At 39.3% G+C, this 20,415-nt stretch overlaps 1 protein-coding gene across 5 annotated transcripts in view; it reads right to left on the reverse strand.

Annotated features, from left to right (window-relative positions):
* chd9 (chromodomain helicase DNA binding protein 9) overlaps nt 1-20,415 on the reverse strand; it is a 77,738-nt gene that overhangs the window by 15,515 nt on the left and 41,808 nt on the right. For all 5 annotated transcript variants that reach the window (XM_085252847.1, XM_085252730.1, XM_085252793.1 and 2 more), the window contains 18 exons: nt 19,478-19,583; nt 16,069-16,215; nt 14,791-14,859; nt 14,524-14,579; nt 13,814-13,931; nt 13,377-13,463; nt 13,000-13,137; nt 11,937-12,058; nt 7,876-8,119; nt 5,910-6,086; nt 5,656-5,799; nt 4,031-4,286; nt 3,555-3,765; nt 2,346-2,541; nt 1,839-2,021; nt 711-896; nt 397-507; nt 66-265 (listed from right to left, as the gene is read on the reverse strand). In XM_085252847.1, the coding sequence (XP_085108973.1) occupies nt 66-265; nt 397-507; nt 711-896; nt 1,839-2,021; nt 2,346-2,541; nt 3,555-3,765; nt 4,031-4,286; nt 5,656-5,799; nt 5,910-6,086; nt 7,876-8,119; nt 11,937-12,058; nt 13,000-13,137; nt 13,377-13,463; nt 13,814-13,931; nt 14,524-14,579; nt 14,791-14,859; nt 16,069-16,215; nt 19,478-19,583 (2,751 nt within the window). The remainder of the gene's footprint in view (nt 1-65; nt 266-396; nt 508-710; nt 897-1,838; nt 2,022-2,345; nt 2,542-3,554; nt 3,766-4,030; nt 4,287-5,655; nt 5,800-5,909; nt 6,087-7,875; nt 8,120-11,936; nt 12,059-12,999; nt 13,138-13,376; nt 13,464-13,813; nt 13,932-14,523; nt 14,580-14,790; nt 14,860-16,068; nt 16,216-19,477; nt 19,584-20,415) is intronic.

Below are 20,415 nucleotides of genomic sequence, written 5' to 3' on the forward strand. Positions count from 1 at the left end.
CTTCCAAATACCAGCTATGTTATTTAATAGTTAGTATTAGGTTAAACTTATTAAATGTATCTTACCCATAGACAAGCAAGTTCTTCTCTACTCTGAAGCACTCTGTGCGGCCATAGCTGTTCAGGCGATCGTAGTTTCGTCTGAGCTTAGGTTTGGTCTCATCGCCGTCACTCTCGCCCTCTGAAAGCTCTGCTAGCTCATCCTTGGTGGCACTAAAGGGCCTTGTCTGCTTTCTGACACGAGGAGTGTCAATGACCAGGCTGTTCTGTAGAGGGGGAAAAAATTTCATGGACTTTATGTCTTTTATGCAGTTAAAAGGGAATAGATGTCCTGTGTATGTCACATTCCAATTATCCATTTCTGTGAATATTGTATCCATTTTAGTCTGGTACTCACTCTGCCATTGACCATATCCATATCAATGTCAGCCTTTTTGGCCCACTTGTCCCAGAAATTAGGGTCATCCAGGGAGATGTCTGTACGGTTTCCAGATGCTACAAAACTGGCCTGAAAGCAGACATCAGAATCACATTAAGTTATAATCATATTTGTTTTTCCCCGTATCCCTGAGTCAGGAATGGGCACAGGTTGAGAATTTTAAATAGCCAGCGATATGCAATCTCCACACTCATGTACACAAAAGGCGATAAAGCTGATGTTAAATCATTTGTACTTAACGAGTTCTATTTATCAGATTTCTTGTTTTTTACCTTGGCAAAAGTGGATCCTCGTCCCTCAGACTCAATGGTAATGGTCTTTGTCCTGCGCTGCAGGATCTGGTCAATGTCCTCCTCACAGAATTTGGCCCCTTCATCCTCCTCATCCATGATTGCCCCGTAGGCCCCACGTCGCAACAGATCTTCAATCGCCTTTTTGGACAGCTGCTGCTGCACAGCCTGTAAGGTAAAGAAAAAAAAAAAATCACATTAAAGTCATGAAACTATAACACTGTTATAATTACATGATAATAGACCTGAAGTCTACAAAATAGACTTCAGGTGTGAAATGGAACCACAGGAGGAATGGCACTACATAATGCATGAGTTGATCAAATCTCCAGTTGACAGAAATAGCACACTAAATGCAGGCACACAGATAGAGCGACAAAAAGCGTGCCGAATTATTAAAATCACAAAATTAGCAGCTATATATCCAACCCCGGCATTTGTTTAGTATGCAGATATGTTCAGTCAAACCAGATGTAGAAAACTGCTAATACATCCTCCTTACTGTTCATATAACTCCCAGGGGACACAAACTGCAGCTAAGCATCCACCTACACACCTCACAGTGTTGACACACTCCCTCACAAACAGATTAGACTAACAGGATCGGTTACACTTCAAGTGGAAATTTTAAGAGTGACCTTCACGTTTTAGTTTTTATTTTTTTGTTGGCTTGACAAGAAAAAATTGGCTTAGTGTCATTTCACATTTGCTACAGTGTCCTCCTAATGTAATTCAGTATCCCGGGTATGTATGTCAAAACTTTTATGTTACTGGAATGGCAGCTGAAAGAAATGCAGCATTGATCTCTTGTCTTTTATAAATGTAATAATTTTCAGGAGATCATTAACTTGTTTCATATCCAGCTTTTCAGAGTTTAAGATGGCAAAGCTGGAGAAGAGAGTGGACGGTGTACTGTTCGTTAACAATAAACAGAACACTTCGATCAAAAAACAAAAAACATGTTATAATTTATTTGCATCTCCCCATATGAGGCATTAGTCATTGGCGCTGGGGCTCGTGTAATTCTGCAAGATGGTTTCTAATTTACAAGATTTCAAGATTTAACTACTCATTTCTATTCCAGACCGTATGGACAATTCTCAAACTTACCCCTCCCCCAGTGCCTCCTCCCAGGCTGTTATCTCGGCCACTCATGCTCTGCAACACTGCTTTATCCAAACCCAACTTGAGGCTGGCGCGATCAAACATTTCTCGCTCATATGAGTTCCTGGTGATCAAACGGTACACCTTCACTGCCTTGTTCTGACCGATGCGATGGCAGCGAGCCTGGGCCTGTAAAGTATACAAAAACTGAGGAAACTGCACCGAGCATATAATTTGTTTTAATATCTACACATTGGTTTGACAGACTGCTCTTCTTAAATGACTCATTAAAATGAGATTCAACAAATAACATGTAAGTTGTTTGTGGAATGACTGAGCATTCACAACATGTACTTTTTACTAGACACAGTGTAATGCACTTCCCATGGTGGCTAGTTTTGCTGCCTATTAATTGCACGAGCAGATCTCAGATAACTGTTAGTATGCCACTTTCTCGAAACAGCAATAAAACAAAGTCTACAGCATTTCGCTGAACCCACTGCTGAGTCCTACCTGCAGGTCGTTTTGTGGGTTCCAGTCAGAGTCGAAGATGATGCAGGTGTCTGCTGCTGTGAGGTTGATTCCCAGCCCACCAGCTCTTGTACACAGAAGGAAAACAAAGCGATCTGAGTCAGGCTTACTGAAGCGGTCGATGGCAGCCTGTCGCAGATTTCCACGAACCCGTCCATCAATACGCTCGTACAGATACCTGCAACATAAATGAAATAAATATGATGAATGTTTGTACAATACCTTTTTAAATAGTTTATTCTGAGTTCTTGTACATGGGATCCAGGTATAGTGCTTATCTAATCAAACACCAAAATGTGGGCGTTATTCTTTGACAGCCATATTAATTTATCCATACTCAAAACAAGACCACAGTACTTATGGTCTTCACACTATCATGTATTCTTGTTTTGTTTTGTATTCCCTTTTTCTTAACCCAAGAAATATAAAACTATTTCTACAAGAGGTGAGTATGCTCTTTCATCCTCGAGTCCACAATCATCCCCTCCTACAATCCTACCCCTTGCTCTTCCTGGGGTTATCCACTTCCACTCAAGAGAAACCTCAGAATCTCCCACTTGTCTAATGTGATGGAGCCCTGAGGGCTTTTGTAACCTACTGCTGAACCCTGTCTGAGGTCTGTGTTGCACAGCACCTCACATGTTTACAATAGCTTGAGGTTTGTTCTAGCTTCTGGTGGGCAGCCAGCAGAAAGAAAGAAGAGAAAGAGAAAGGAAGAGCTAGAACAGGACAGTGAAGGGCTTTAGCTGGAACTTAGTTTGTACACATTAGCTTTATATCTTTGATGAAAGAGAAAAAAAAAAAATTCACGTATACTGATTGAAATAGCTCCGTGTATTGCACTCTGAAATTTAAACCTAAAACCCTGTGATGGAACTGAGACATTATCAAGTTACAAATGCTAAAGAGAAGATTAAAATAGCAGGCTGTCGTGTAAAGTGCCTGGCAGTTTGGTGTGATAATTTGACATCTCTTTGAACATAAAGGAAATTAGAAATTTAAACAATGCAGGTAGAAAGGAACATTTAAAACTACTACTAAGTGTACAACTAAAACCTTGTTTGGTTGTGTACAACAGATATGGTGCTTCCTTACTATCAGACTGGATAGAACGAGGTCAAAGGTAAGCGAGTAAGGGTGATATCACATTTGAACTGCAGGACTACAGTTTGTCTAGTTACATCCTGTTACCTTCTCTGAATGAGGTAGTCTTCCAAGATGTCCAGACAGCGGACCATTTGGGAGAAGATGAGCACCTTGTGCCCTCCTGCCTTCATTTTAGGCAGCAATTTGTCAATGAGGACGAGCTTCCCAGCAGACTGCACCATAGCCTGTAGGTGAAAGTCTAGGGCAGTAGGGCTGTGCACTTCCCTGAAGTCTTCTAGGATCTTTTCCTCTGCTCCTGTCATAGCAAAGACATGGGCGCATTAAAAAAAAGTATTGTCAAAATTAATTATTTTATTTAAAGCCGGATTTCGATTCAATGACTGATATTTAAGAGCATAATTATATGAGAAACAATGGTACTTGTGTACCATAAAAAAGCAGATTACAGAAAGAAAGTAAATTGGCTAAATTTGGCTGTTAGCTCTAGAAGGTGAGAACAAAAGCTGTTAGTTTGCAGTTATTACAGAACTTCTTTATTTAAGCTTTCAGCGCTGTCCTACCTTTGATTAGGTAGGGGTGGTTGCAACACTTTCTTAGCTCCATCATAGTGTTGACCAGGTTGGGCATATTTGCCGGGCCAGCTCCTTTAGCCAGGAAAGAAAAATTCTTCTCTAGGATGGCACGGTAGTATTTCTTCTGAATGTTGGTGAGCTCAACTTCAATGATGGTTTCCTCTTTCGGAGCCAACTTCTTCTCCACATCTTCTTTCAAACGACGCAGCATCATAGGCTTCAGGATACCCTGAAGCTTTTGCACCTGTGGGTCACAGAGACAGTTTGAACTCACCTTTGGCAGCTGCTTCTATGCTGCACTTGTTTGGGGTCTAAAAATTGTATGTTTGAAAAGGATACAACTGTAGCTGTGTTGGGTTATAACGAACAGTATTATCCAAGTCATCAAATTTCCATTTTCAAATTTAGATTTATTGCATTTAATAAGTGTATTTTAAAAGTTACAGAGCAGCAAAAAATGAAGAAATTCAATTTCTGTTCCATATCATAGACAGACACGTATCATTACACATGGAAATGTGTATTTCACAAGTATAGCGGGTGATGCAAAGAACCACTAAAAGTAGATAACATACATTATGTAAATAATCACTGGCTAGAAGTGTAACTCGGTGTTAGCTCAGCAGTTGACTGCAAAATTATTTTCATTTCCAGCTACTGTTAAGAAATGCCACAGTGGGGAAACTATTTGCATCATTTGGTGTTAAGCGCAACCATAGTAACACATACAATTTCACTCTTAAAGCAGAAGTCGCTGAAGAGTAAAGCTGATCCAAGCACAGTATTTTATATTACAGAGTCACCTTCTACATATTATCATTATTATTGTAGCTTGCCAAAGAGGTATAATCTAGGCCATCTCATATGTATGTCTAGTAATTTTTCCTTCATCTTATGAAGACCTACATCTCACAAATAATGAATTTGTGCTGTAGTGCAGCATCACGGTGTAGATACTATTACACTCCAAGGACTGGGCCAGCTTTACAAAGTGCTTTTTTTATTACACACCCTGTGCAGGACTTCATTTAATATCAGTTATGCTGTGTGGAGAAAATAAGTCTCCTAACAGCACCAGCAGCTTTTACTATGAAAAGAATTACACATTTCTAAATTTAGTTCCATGTGTTGAACACTGGCTGCTCCACACTTCCACACTCCTGACATTGAGATGTTTTCAGCAGCCTTCCATTGAACACCTCTTTGGTAACACTGACTAAAAATGAAATGCCAAACAGCAGTATGTAGCAGGAAATGCGAAACTGTCACATAGTCCAGCACTGAGCAGTGCAATACCTGTTATCAATTGTTATTATTCATCATGTGTTGGATGTGTGCGTTTTATGACTGTGCCCTAGTTAGAATAGGCTCCAGTTCAACAGTATCTTCACTGATGAGCAGTGTGTTTGAAATTTGGCTGCCCATTCATAAAAAAATACTGAAACCAACACTGAAAAGAAAGATCTCTTTTAGATTCTGCAAATATTAAGGTGCTGTGTGGAGCCATAAAAGCACAACAACACAACACACATTGATGCAGTTTTTCTCTAAGGTGTATTTTTGTCATGGAGAATAAAACTCTTGAGACAGAATGTGCACATATCTAAGCTCACCTGCTCTTCAGTCTTAAGGTCTCCAAACTCCTGCATGAAGGTGTTTTCAGAAGGGAAGCGTGCCGGCTCCAGAAAGTGAAGCAGGCTGAAGAGCTCTTCCACTGTATTCTGGAGAGGAGTACCTGTCAGCAGGACCTTGTGTTCCTTGAAGAGGACAAGAGTTTAAATGTAAAGTGAAAATTGCTTCAATTGGTATTTCTGAATAAAATTCGGACAATGTGTAATAATTTTCTCTAAGCTCATGATTTATCTACCAGGTTCATGAGCTTGAATCCCTCTAGCAGCTTGCAGTTCTTGTTCTTGAGACGATGGGCCTCATCAATAATAACGCAGCGCCACTCTATGGCATTGAGTTCGGGACAGCCTCCAAGAATCATCTCAAATGTGGTAATAACAGCCTGAAACCTGTAGGCACCACGTATGATACGACCCTGAAGACAAAAAGGGGAGAAGTGTACATATTTCATCCGTTTAGTTAAAATATCGTATTTTATTAGCTGAAGTATGCTCAATGTGTTATGTGATTAAAACAATGTTGTTTTCTATTTACACAAGCACTGAATCTGAAAAAAAATGTACTGGAAAAAGTGCTATAAACAGATGCACATGAAAGGTACATAGTTCTTCTGACAAAGCTTGTCCTTTTCTGTGTTGACATTAGAAACCTACATATTTGCAACCTTTTTAGCTGTTGACAGCAAACACAGGGTTTCCTTTATTTAGACTTCTCAAACATCAAAAAACATACATTATGGTTAGGAGGCTATCTACAGCATATCCAGTACACAAGCACCTGCCAGTGAGTATTTATTATTTGTTTATTTGTTTGTTTGTCTGGGGAAGCGTTGCTTTCCCCCGCCCCTCCATTTGTATCCATTGCCTTGACAACAGTCCTCAAGGGATACTCAGTTATCCAGTAACCCCCTCCCACAGCCAGCCAGCCAGCCAGCCAACAGGCTGCTGTTGAGGAGTCAGCCACTCTGATATGCCTGAGCAGCGATGACAGAGATCTCCCCGTGGGGGCTGCTATGACATCACAGGCTGCCTGGGAGACAGGCTGGTGGCGGCTCCACTCTGTTCTCCTCTCGCCTTAGATTCCTCCTACGTTTCGTCAGAATACTAAAAGGTCCTAACTGCCTGCTGTGACACATCACATGGCCTGCCAACCACATAAAGCTTCTGTTCAAGGCTCACTAACTACCTAGCAGCCTACATATTGTCAGGCACGGGCCCTATTTGGATTCTTGCTATATGCATATCTTAGTATTATAAACCAGATATTTGTTGAAACGCTATCTCTCTCTGAGCAAACCCAAGCTGTTTATAGATTTATATTTTATACAGGCTGACAAAAATCAATACAGCTACAAAGTGATACCTTTTCAAGCGATTCTGAACACAGCCTTGACACAAACCTTACAAACAACTTGCACCAAGCACAGAAATCCACTGTGCTTGAACTGTTGTTTGTTCCTGTCTTACAGCAGATGAGTTTTCCTTGAAAAACATGGTGTTAAATGAGGTTGCTGCACTAGCTATAGGACTGTAAAGGGTATCTAGCGTTTGTGTTGCACACACAATCACGGTTTTCCTGGCTTTTCAATATCCGACTCCTATTGTTATAAGAAGGCCTCCTGCTTTGAAACCTATCATTACACTACTCATAGGATTTCATGTTACTGACACAGTGCTGCTGTTTTTTAAAAAGCACTGTGATTACTTTAATCTAAGTGAATCACAGCCTTTCACTCTTAAAAGGTAAGCACAGCAGAATTGAGTTCTGCTTGCCTGTTTTTAAAAAGGAAAAATTAGGTATATATATTAAAATGAACTAAAAGACCTCCAAATCCTTACATTTCTCTATGTGGTTGGTAAGAGAAACAAGCTGGGAGTACCCCTGTGCATCCAGAGCTGATTCCTTTATAGGTCCTTAAGTCTTCTCATAGCCAAAAACAGCCAGCGTGGTGATATACAATCATATTACGGTACCTACTACACATTGGCCAAAACTATATGAAAGGATGCAAGTAATACATAGCACATTTCAGCTTCTTAAAGGGCTCCTTTCTATATTATTCTCTTGATTGTGTGACAGAATAACACTGGTACTTGTAAAATAAGAACTACTGTACTCAAGAGCAATAATTGTGAATTCTTGTGTTGAATCTGCTGTACTCATTTTAAAATGTATTATTTTCTGCACTTGATATATTCATTTACCTGTGCATCCCTGAAATACATCTCATACTGCTGGAGCATCTGCCTGCTGACCATGCTTCCATGGTAAACGATGACATTGAGGTGGGTCCAGGTACGGAACTCCCGCTCCCAGTTGGTGATGGTGGAGAGTGGGGCAATTATGAGAAAGGGCGCTTGGATTCCAACGCGATGGATTTCTTCTAGGAAAGTGATGGACTGTATTGTTTTCCCTAGGCCCATCTCATCTGCCAGGATGCAGTTCCGTCTTAGAAAAGAAAACACAGTGGATTTAGGACAAAAAGAAAGCAGGAGAAAATAAATTCCTTGCTTTGTACAAAAAGTAAAGTAGGTGTGTGGGGGGGTGCAAATGTTTTGAATCTAAGTACTGTATGCAATTTTATCACAAACACAGCGTGGTGTATATTATGAGAAATTCTTCTCTTCTAACAATATACAAAATGTGTACAGATGGCCAGGGGAATAGGTGAAAAGAGGAAGAGCAAGAAAATGAAAGGAAAATGCAGAACTCCGGTGACAATAAAAAACAAACAAAAAAAAACAAACAAAAAACAGTGAAAACAAGATAATCAGCAGTAATAATAGTCCCAAGATATCATACAGCACACAATGGTAAATGCAACTGCCTCTGCTGCGTGGTGTACTCCAGCTAACCATTTATTCAGCTGTCCAGTGGGTGGGGGTATTATGTCTTGATGCTAATTGCAACGTGCAGATATTCCCACTGGCCTCTTAAGCAGCTCTCTACTTTTGATGAATCTCTCTGCGTAGGCATACACAAACTCCTGCATGCTCACACATAACAAAACCAATTCCCAGGGTTAATGCAAGCGCACTGACACTGTGTTCAGCAGATGTACTGTGCAGCACATCTTTTGAGATTGTAGGCGAAGAAAAGCAAATGTCGCAACAGTATGCACCTTGACAGGAAATTTGACTACCCTCACAGGCCTAAACAAATAATGTGAATACAGAAAAACACAAGATGGTCCCACACACGCAGGATTCAAAGCAAGATAAATCATTCATTATTTATTATCTGCAATGCCAATACACCCAAAAGACCTCTTCTTGAAACACAAAATGTATGTAAAATAAATCAAATATACTACAGTATCCTGAACTGATGGACGTTTCTGTTATTAATCCAATTTGCACTGATACAAATAGAGCAAAGAAAACAACAAACAAACCTCTTTGTACAACGCTAAACAGATTAGCAACACTACATATTATCCCCAAAAGAGACCACAGAATTGGATAAGCACATCTCTGAAGTATAAAAAACAAAATATTATTACCTTTATGAAATTAGGGCACATTACATAACCACTGCAATTTGTGATGTGTATGAAATTATATGCCTTTATTTTTATAAAACAATGGTTCCATAATTAAATTTGATCTCACTTAAATTAAAAAGAAGCGTGTGTGGGGGGCTCTGTGCAACGCGTCATACAGTTGACTGCTTTTGGTTTGAATCATATCTATGAAATAGACTCCAATTTGTTCATGTAAATGGAGAGTCCTCTTCAAACACCATAGGTTAATTATGGAGTTCCACAGAGTCACGTGCTAGGGTCAATTCCTTTTACATTATACAGTGGGGCAAAAAAGTATTTAGTCAGCCACCGATTGTGCAAGTTCCCCCACTTAAAATGATGACAGAGGTCAGTAATTTGCACCAGAGGTACACTTCAACTGTGAGAGACAGAATGTGAAAAAAAAAATCCATGAATCCACATGGTAGGATTTGTAAAGAATTTATTCGTAAATTAGGGTGGAAAATAAGTATTTGGTCACCTCAAACAAGGAAAATCTCTGGCTCTCACAGACCTGTAACGTCTTCTGTAAGAAGCTTTTCTGTCCCCCACTCGTTACCTGTATGAATGGCACCTGTTTGAACTCATCATCTGTATAAAAGACACCTGTCCACAGCCTCAAACAGTCAGACTCCAAACTCCGCCATGGCCAAGACCAAAGAGCTTTCGAAGGACACCAGGAAAAGTATTGTAGACCTGCACCAGACTGGGAAGAGTGAATCTACAATAGGCAAGCAGCTTGGTGTGAAAAAATCAACTGTGGGAGCAATCGTCAGAAAATGGAAGACATACAAGACCACTGATAATCTCCCTCGATCTGGGGCTCCACGCAAGATCTCATCCCGTGGGGTCAAAATGATCATGAGAACGGTGAGCAAAGATCCCAGAACCACACGGGGGGACCTGGTGAATGACCTGCAGAGAGCTGGGACCAAAGTAACAAAGGTCACCATCAGTAACACACTACAACGGCAGGGAATCAAATCCCGCAGTGCCAGACGTGTTCCGCTGCTGAAGCCAGTGCATGTCCAGGCCCGTCTGAAGTTTGCCAGAGAGCACATGGATGATACAGCAGAGGATTGGGAGAATGTCATGTGGTCAGATGAAACCAAAGTAGAACTTTTTGGTATAAACTCAACTCGTCGTGTTTGGAGGAAGAAGAATACTGAGTTGCATCCCAAGAACACCATACCTACTGTGAAGCATGGGGGTGGAAACATCATGCTATGGGGCTGTTTTTCTGCCAAGGGGACAGGACGACTGATCCGTGTTAAGGACAGAATGAATGGGGCCATGTATCGTGAGATTTTGAGCCAAAACCTCCTTCCATCAGTGAGAACTTTGAAGATGAAACGAGGCTGGGTCTTCCAACATGACAATGATCCAAAACACACCGCCCGGGCAACAAAGGAGTGGCTCCGTAAGAAGCATTTGAAAGTCCTGGAGTGGCCTAGCCAGTCTCCAGACCTCAACCCCATAGGAAATCTGTGGCGGGAGTTGAAAGTCCGTGTTGCTCGGCGACAGCCCCAAAACATCACTGCTCTCGAGAAGATCTGCATGGAGGAATGGGCCAAAATACCAGCTACTGTGTGTGCAAACCTGGTAAAGACCTATAGTAAACGTTTGACCTCTGTTATTGCCAACAAAGGTTATGTTACAAAGTATTGAGTTGTATTTTTGTTATTGACCAAATACTTATTTTCCACCCTGATTTACGAATAAATTCTTTACAAATCCTACCATGTGAATTCATGGATTTTTTTTTTCACATTCTGTCTCTCACAGTTGAAGTGTACCTCTGGTGCAAATTACTGACCTCTGTCATCATTTTAGGTGGGGGAACTTGCACAATCGGTGGCTGACTAAATACTTTTTTGCCCCACTGTATATGCTTCCCTTAGGCAATATCATGTATCATAGCATACATTTTTATTGCTTTGCAGGTAATACCCAACATTATCCATTAAGCAAGATAGCACACACCAATTAGTTAAACTGCAGGAATGCCTTAAAGACTTAAAGACCTGGATGATTTTCAAATTTTCTGCTTCTAAATTCAGATAAAACTGAGGTTATTGTACTCGCCCCAAAAATCTTAGAAACGTGTTATCTAACCAAATGCTTACTCTGGATGTCATTACCTTGGCCTCCAGTAACACTGTGAAGAATCTTGGAGCCATTTTTGACCATTTAATGTGCATAACAAACAATACGTAGGAGTACTTTATTATATTTGTGCACTCTCTCTAAAATTGGAAATACCCTGTTTCAGAGTGATGCTGAAAAACTAGTTCATGCATTTATTACTTCTAGACTGGACTATTGTAATTCAGTATTAGTAGGCCCTCCTAAAACTCCTTGAAAAGCCTTCAGCTGATCCAAAATGCTACAGCAAGAATATTAACAGGGACTTGGAAAAGAGAGCATATTTCGCTCATGTTGGCTTGGATCTTGTTAAATCATGTCAAATCTTATCAAACAGGTTTCTTTAACACGGCAATGACTTCAATGGAATGAAATGCTCTCCAGGTTTTCTATTGGGCTGTGATATTGCAACCCAATAGAGCATCTCTGGGGTGTGGCTGAGTGGGAGATTAACATCATGGATATCCAGCTGACAACTACAAAAACTACATGATGGCATAATTTCTGTACTGTGATACCAGTTAAAAGCTATTTGGGTTTTTCACAATAGCTGCAGATTTTTTACAGGTATGCATACTCACAGTGCTTAAAACTAACCTGTTGTACCAGTTGAAAAGAAGCCAGTTGACTCCTTCTAGCTGGTAGTCCCTGAGGCTGTTGCCATTCCTGTATTGCCTCGATTGTTCCCTCTTCTTCCACAGATTGGCAGGAGGACGCTCCTAAGTGACATATATGGCAGATTGGAAGTTAACTTTACATTTTTGATGAACACTTTTCCATAGAACGTAAATATTACAAATGCATGACACAATTTCTTATACATAATGTTAGCATTATGACCGTACAATTGACTGGCACCCCATCCAGGGTGTACTATAGCCGAGATAGGCTAAAGGATCTGTAACTTATACAATAGTAAATTGGATGTGGAGCTAGCATTAGTGTTCATAAGCAAAATGTTGGTTATTCAAGCAAACTGGAGAATGACATTGGTTTAGAATATATAAAAAATAAGGAAATCCAGCAGTGTGACATACATGCAATATAAAAACAAAATCTCCAGCACGCCAACCTTTCTGCATCTGCAAACCTATATGGTAACATTGCACGCAAAAAGATATACACACAGGTGTAGAGGTGTAAAAACTGACCTATTGTTACAACCACAGATATGCAAAGTGTGAACTATTGTAGTGGACAGGGAAATAAAAGACGAAAGATAACCTGAAACAAAAACTGTCAGTCTTCATAGTACAAGTTACACGACTGATCTCTGTGTAGTCTAGTTATAAATACAACAGTTTGTTTCTCAATAAAGGGGAACTATAGAGTATGATAAAAAACAAAAACAAAAAAACATTGTTCTCTTTGAAGATTCGTCTATTTCGTTTCTCCTAATTTTGACTTCCGTCTGTTCAGTACGTCTTGTGAATCTTCAATAGAAAATGTTTTCCTAGTTTTACCTTTCCAATAAAAACATCATTCACTGATGTTGAAGTGACTGACAGCAGGGGTTTGTCTTTCAAGCTCGCTCATACCCCTGTGTGAGTGTTGTCTTATTTAGATCACTGTAATATGTGTGTACACGCACACGCGCAAGAGTGATAAAGAAACATGGAAATACAGCGATAACTGAAGAAGGCTGGCAGGCACAACTTACCACCCTGCGTGAGTCTGGCTTGGCTGCCTGCAGCTGCTCAAACTCCTCAATCTTGCTCTGATCTACATCGTCCTTCAGCTCCCAGGTGCTGTCTTCATAAGGCAGAGAGCACCACTTCACCAGGTAGTACACCACTTCCTGTAACAAGCAGAGGAGGATTAGCACTGAAAAAGACTAGAGTGAGGCCAAGCTTTGCTTTTACAATATTAACAAAGGCTGCAAGGAAGCCCATTAGGATGGCCTTGGGCATTTCTGAGATACAAAGACATTGCTAGAGTGGAGAATCTTTTGAAAGGAACAAAACCAAGAAAACCGTTCAGGAACTTACACAAATACAGAACTCACGTATGTGATGAAATGAAAAAGGATTCGCTTACCTCTCTTGTATCTTTGTCCTCGCAATATGACACCTCCAGCACTCTATCTACTTCTACATAGTCAGGGTTAAATGGCTCCTCTTCCATCTGAGCGAGACAGAAGGAAAACACAAAAGGAAATGAAAAAGATTAAATAAAGGGAATAAACCAAAGTGCCCACTCACCATCTGGAAACTGAGATAAACATTATATTGTATCAAATGAGTGAGTAAAGAGACTCAAATATATGCACGCAGATGTGTACTGAACGTGCAGTTGCATCCTAAAAGACACACCAAATTGTGGAGACACGCACACCCACTTATAGAAATGTCCTCGACAAAAAGACCCCCCCCCCCCCCAAAAATAAATAAAAATAAATAAATAATAACCAAATATTTGTGTCGACACGGGTAGTACAGTACGTCCCCAGACACAAACCAGTCGCACATCCTTACATCTGCAAAGAAGAGTGCCCTCTGTGCCTGTTTCATCTTGAAGCGTTTGATCTTCTGCTGAATCCTCTTGTCCTTCTCCAGCTGCTGTTCTGTGGCCCACTCACAGTGTAGGTAGGAGCTGACACACACACACACACACACACACACACACACACACAAGATCAGTAAGGTAAGGGACTCTTGCAATCACCTAAACAGCATCTGGGGGAATTGCTGAGGCCAGCAGGTGTGATCACAGATTGCAGATGTGGTCACAGTATCCACTGGCATGCTGTTCTCAGTCATATTTGTTTAGAAATATTAAAGTGTTTTCACATTCATATTTCCATCCTCGTTATCATTTGGCTGTGAAATGATGGATGTGATCTGGCTGATGACAGATTATCTGCCACACACAAAAAAAAATTCTGGGAAGCTGAGTATGACACTTAAATCTTAATTTCCAAAACATTAAAACTGATAATTTGGTGTGTGAATACGCTAGAATTTGTATTCTTCTTTATTAACAGAAAAAACAGTCATCATAACATTGAGGACACGACAATACTAAAAGTTGTCCCATGCATGCCTGTGATGTACTGACATTTGAAATGTCAAAAGTTCTTAATTACATCCTCTAGCTTTCATGTTGCCTCTGTCTCTATAGATATATCTATAGACAAAAACATATTTGCCACTAACCACCCAGAAACTACATATGAATAACTTACTAGTTTTTGTATTTTACAAAAAACTCTTCCACCTCAATGACCACTCCTGGAGAGACCTAAAGAAAAAGAATGCAAAAACATAACAATGAGAAGCAATGCTTTCATTTAGTTTTAGTGCTATAATAAGGGGGAAAAAAAACATAATACAACAATACAACTCAATACATAGTCCCAAAAATCTATTAAGCTAAAAATTTGCAAGAGAAGCTTTTATCACAACTGTGCAATGGTTAAAAAATAAGGCAAAACAACAAATTAAATATTTACCTCCTTCTTAGCAATACGAGAAGACATGATTTTGTCAACAACAGCAGCATCCTCTTCACTGGGATTCTCCTAGAGAGAACATGATATGGTTAATGTCAACTGATAAATTCATAACAGTCACCCCAGAGCATTAAGTTGCATAAATGTCTTCATAATATGATAACAAAAACAAACACCAGATGCTCTCTTACGCTTTACACATCATAAATTCCTTTGTCAAATTTGTGATTCTGCATTACATAAAAATATCCCAGAACTGAAAAAAAAAACAGTTTTAGACAACAGAAATTAGAGGACAACTAATTTTATTTTTAAGCATTAAAATGTTTCTGTGGCCCTTTCTAACTTCTGTGCTGTTGCATCTAAATCATAAAAAAAGGACAGTGAATATTATCCTTCTTCTTTTTAAAAGCCTTACTGCAGGGGTCCTGGTTTGTACGTCACAGTGTGTTGTTGAAAAGAACAGGCTATTCAGCAGAGCAAGCAGTCCTATTGTTTTTTGTTTCGTTTTGTTTTTTTACTGAGTGTGTTTGTGTTCTTTTATGGTACAAAAATAAGATCTTCCCAACAATGTTTATGTGCATTATTTCCACAAACAATTCTATTTCTTTTCAAGTCAAAACTCTTAATACATGTGAAAAAGAGAGACAAGACCAAAGTGGAGAGGTTTGGTCATAGACCAAAGCACCATGGTTGACAAAAATCAAACAGCATATCAGCACAAACACCTCATACCAACTGTTAAGAGCAAGTTGGAGGGACAATTATTTGGGCTTGTTTTAAGGCCACAGGACATGAGCACCATGCAGTCACCAAGTCGACCACAAACTCCCCTGTATACCAAAGTATTCTAGAGCCAAATGTTAGACCATCTGCCCAACAGTTAAAATCTTGGTCTAAAATGGGTCATTGGACCATGATCCCATGACACACCAGCAACTTTACAATAGAGTAACTGGAAAAGAACCAAGTTGTTGCAGTTGCTCAGTACAGACTTTAACCCAATTCAAATACTGTGGCGGGACCTTAAGATAGCTGTGCATAAACAAATTCCCACAAACCTGATAAAACCATGCAGAAAATAAGTTACTTCAAGTTATTGCTGCTAAAGATGGTTCTACCAGCTAGTCAATCATAGGGTGTACTGTATCTTTTTCACAAATGCAACATCCACTGATTCCAGTTAATACACTGAAGCTCTATTTTCCCATTTATGTTATAACTGAAACAACTGAAATTAAACGTGTTTCCCACAGAGTTATATGCAGAATTACTTACTACAAATAGCTGAAGAGCGGGTTCCTTGGATGCTGCAGTATTGGTTTTCTTGGCTTTGACAATAACCTTGACTTCTTCATCTGACAACCTGGTCTCCAGCTCTTCAGCATACTTCTTCCTCTTCACCTGTCGATTAGACCGCCTCTTCTAAAAAATTATAAGATATAAGCCAAAAAAAGGAGTAAGAAGCACATTTACACAAAAGACAAAACAAAGTAATCTCAAATACTTCATTAATCAATTTTGAAACTGCAAAATAAAATTGGTAATTAATGACTGCTTCACATGAAAATTTCCCATATGGCTCTAAGACTGAAGATTTGATCAAGACTGAGCAGATGTTTTCTAACAGAATCTTGAGCATGGACTCATTTCATTCTTAACTAGTGTGCCTGTTACAAACCAAAGCAACAATGTAACTACATCACATAGGTCGCCAAAGCAAGGTAATAAACTTAGCTAAAGAAAACACAAAGAAAAAAAACGCTATATGATCAGGTTCATGATTGACGTATTATCAAGGCTCAGAGTGTCCTAGGGCTGTTCGATGTATATATATATCGGATGACGATATAAAAACGTCTATCGTTTCATTTTACGTTATCGTTTGTTTCGTGGTGTCGCAAAATAAACTGTTTACGGCAATATTTTTTCATCGTTTTGATGGTCACTGTAGTGGCTATATTAATTACTTAAAGTTCTCTCTTTCTCTTATATTTTATATAACCACACTATGGACGGACAAGTGCCTGTTTTTATGCATTGTGGTTAGCAACAACAACGGTAACAGCATCGCGTGTCCGCTTGTTTATGTTCCACATAAACCTTTCACAATAAAGCTCAAGATCCTGTTGAGACTTTTCAAAATAAACTGAATCACGTGAAAGAGCAGATTATTTACGGATGAAAATTTAAAAAAAGAGCCGCCAGGTGCTAAAAAAATAAACCTTAGACTCAAACGTTAGAACGCCGTGTAATAAATACAAAGAAAACGGCGGCCTTTACAACTTATGTGTAAAAATGTATAGTTTCATGCATCGGTTAAAACACTCGACTCCAGCTACATGACGCGCAGCTGGAAACACTTCCTGCAAGACGAGCTGCCCGAGATTCACAGAAAATGTTAAATTTTTGTGATTTATATATCGTTATCAGGACGATAGATTTCTTATATCGGGATATGATATTTTGGTCATATCGTACAGCCCTAGAGTGTCCCACTGCTTAGTTAAGGCAAATTACACATGCATTTACGCTTAGTGTGATTTAAACAGACAGCAACAAAATCTACAAACTATTTTAAAGTTGTGACTAATGAGCATGCTTTTACTCATATAAATCCCTGCCAGTACTTCCAACATTTTATTATTAGAATTTAGAATAAGATTAGAAAAGCATTAGGCTAACAATCAGGTCTACTGTCAAATATATTTTCTTTAATATTCTATGATCACAGATGTTATCCTTCTTCTTGCTGGTTGAAAACACAAATGGCAAAAGCTAGGGCTGTGCGATATGACCAAAATCTCATATCCCGATATAAAACATCTATCGTCCTGATAACGACACAAATCACAAAAATTTAACATTTTCTGTAAACTCTGTGAATCTCGGGTAGCTGAAGTTTTTCCAGCTGGGTGTCGTGTACCTGGAGTCGAGTGTTTTAACTGATGCATGAAACTATACATTTTTAGACATAGGTTGTAACGGCCGCCGTTTTCTTTGTGAGTATTTATTACACAGCGTGCTGCGGGGGAAAGCCTGTTCTAATGTTTGAGTCTAAGGTTTATTTTTTAGCACCCGAAGGCTCTTTTTTGCTTCTCATCCATAAATACTCTGCATACTTTTTCATGTGATTCAGTTTATTTTGAAAAGTCTCAACAGGATCTTGAGCTTTATTGTGAAAAGTTTACCTGGAAAATAAACAAGCGGACACGCGATGATTTTACCGTTGTTGTTGCCAATGACAGCACACAAAAACAGGCGCTTGTCCATCCGTAGTGTGGTTATATTAAATAAAAGAGAAAGAGAGAATTTTAAGAAATTAATATAGTCACTACAGTGACCATCAAAACGATGAAAAAATATTGCCATAAATAGTTTATTTTGCGACACCACGAAGCGTAAAATGAAACAATAGATGTTTTTATATCGTCATCCGATATACATCGTTATATCGAACAGCCCTAGCAAAAGCACTTAACATTTATACATTTCCCTGTTCAAAATGATAATATAGAGTTTTCCATTGTGCAGGCCATTGCCCAACATAACCTATTACTGGCCTTACGTTACTAAAACCAAGTCAAAGTCCAGAAAAATATCCTTAAAATCAGAAAAAAAAGTGCTCTAAAATCCGGCTTCTTTCTATTCCTTCCTGTCAAGCCTTTATAATTATCATATGCGTGGGCAGCTGCATCCTGCATCAATACACGAGCCCCTCCTAATGATAATATGTAGTTAATTAGGAATAAATGCCACTGAGCCACAGTTAATTAGGTGTGCAGCACAGTATTCCCGTGGAGATATACCCTCACATTCACAAACCCAAACTGACCAGAAGCTGGAGACTCAAACCTGCCGCATGCCACAACAATAGGAGCGAGCCCCTGAGGAGATCATGCTCCTGTTCCAGCCGGCGGCCAAGCTACTTCAACCTCTTCCACAAGATCATCATAAATGAGTCATCCACCGACTATTTTAATTAAGTCCTGGGGTGCCACTTAGCGGGCGTAATTATATCATACAACACACTGTAGTTAGTGGGGTGTCGTCCCCAGTCATTCATTCATGTCACTCATAACCTTTTGGATATCTGTCAGAACCTACTAGTGAGAAAAGCTCCACACAGACCAGAAGTGTGTTTTAAATGCTAAAGGGTAAACTCAGGTGACACCTAGTTCAATTTGCCATTCTATCATTGATGCTCTGACCTAGATAAAAACCTCTGCTGTCAGTTTTCTCAATCATCAACACAGATGAGAATGTGCACTTGAGATAGCCACCCACTGTATGACCTCCATATGAACCAGAGAGTGGAGCCTTCCAGAATCAGACTAAAGCTGTTAAGTCTTCTACAATGCTCAGCAGCAGTGTGAACAGCCAGGCCGAGGACACCACTTAAATTTTATCAGAAAGCTAACAGAAAAAGAGTCTCGTATTTCTCGTCTGCTCTCAATAACACCTGCACAAAATCTGAATAAAGTGGGGAAATAACACAGTCAAATATAGCCAAGTTCCAACTTAAAATTCTAGTGTTGTCTCATATGTAAGGTTCATAGTTTGGTTTGATAAACAGCAATGAAATGCACTAATTTCTCCCAGTCTCATTAGAGCCCCTGTTCCTTGTTGGCTTGTGCTGTGCATGTATGTCTGCATAAGTTTGTGTATACTTTATACTGGAACTCACAGAGTCATCATCCTTCAAAGTGTGTTGAGGGGGAGGGTCATCATCCGACTCCTCTGAAGACTCGGGCTTTCGCCTTTTCTTCTTTCCAATCTTGATGACAATTTTCCTAAGAGAGAGAAAAAGACCCCATGAAAACAATAAAAAACATGTACCAAATATACAATTTTTACTCTGCTTTAGGCATATTTTAGCTGGACAAATGCCCTAATGGTACAATCCAGAGGCTTCTGATTAGTGTTTTCTGCCTTTTCGTGCTTGATTCGACACTGTAAAATTAATCTACATTTATTTTCAAAACATTGTTAAAAATCTTGTTTATCTCACAAATGTGTCCATGTCTAGAGTTCTTAAATATGAAATGATAAAAAAATATCTACCCAATAAACGTGTTCAAGTGTATGAAGTCCTGCTAAACATTCTACAAGCTGTTTATCAAGTATAAATATTCTACATGGGCAATTTGGCTTGTTCATTGTTTTTGACAATTCTGCACTTGCATAAACTTTAGGGAGTATATTAATGCAAAGTGAATGCATTTTTAAGAGCTCATCACAGAAAGCAAAAACACCTCAAAAGAACTGACATTTATTTCAGAAGAAACAGGGTTATTTTGAACTAAATCTAAAGTGAGACATTTTAACAGCTTTTAAGTGGGTGGATAAGGAACTACTTCTAACAAAAAGGCTATCATTAATGACTTCTAAGAGAAGGGTGGAAAGACAACCAAAACTATTGGGCCCCTTGCAAACATATACATTGAAAAAGAAAAGCATTTGCTGCACTGTACTCCAAAAGGAATAAATGCAGTTTAATGTCAAACTCCAACATACATATAACAGCAGTGGAACGATTGTAGAGAATGGCTGCACGTATTAACATGCTCACAATGGACGCTGCCTCAGTTTATACAGAGAGGAATTCGGTGCTTTACTAAAGCT

Source organism: Mchenga conophoros, linkage group LG1, assembly GCF_057382185.1.
Source record: "Mchenga conophoros isolate Kocher_MC1m ecotype Shallow Benthic linkage group LG1, M_conophoros_male_GT1.1, whole genome shotgun sequence".
Classification (NCBI taxonomy): Eukaryota; Metazoa; Chordata; class Actinopteri; order Cichliformes; family Cichlidae; genus Mchenga; species Mchenga conophoros.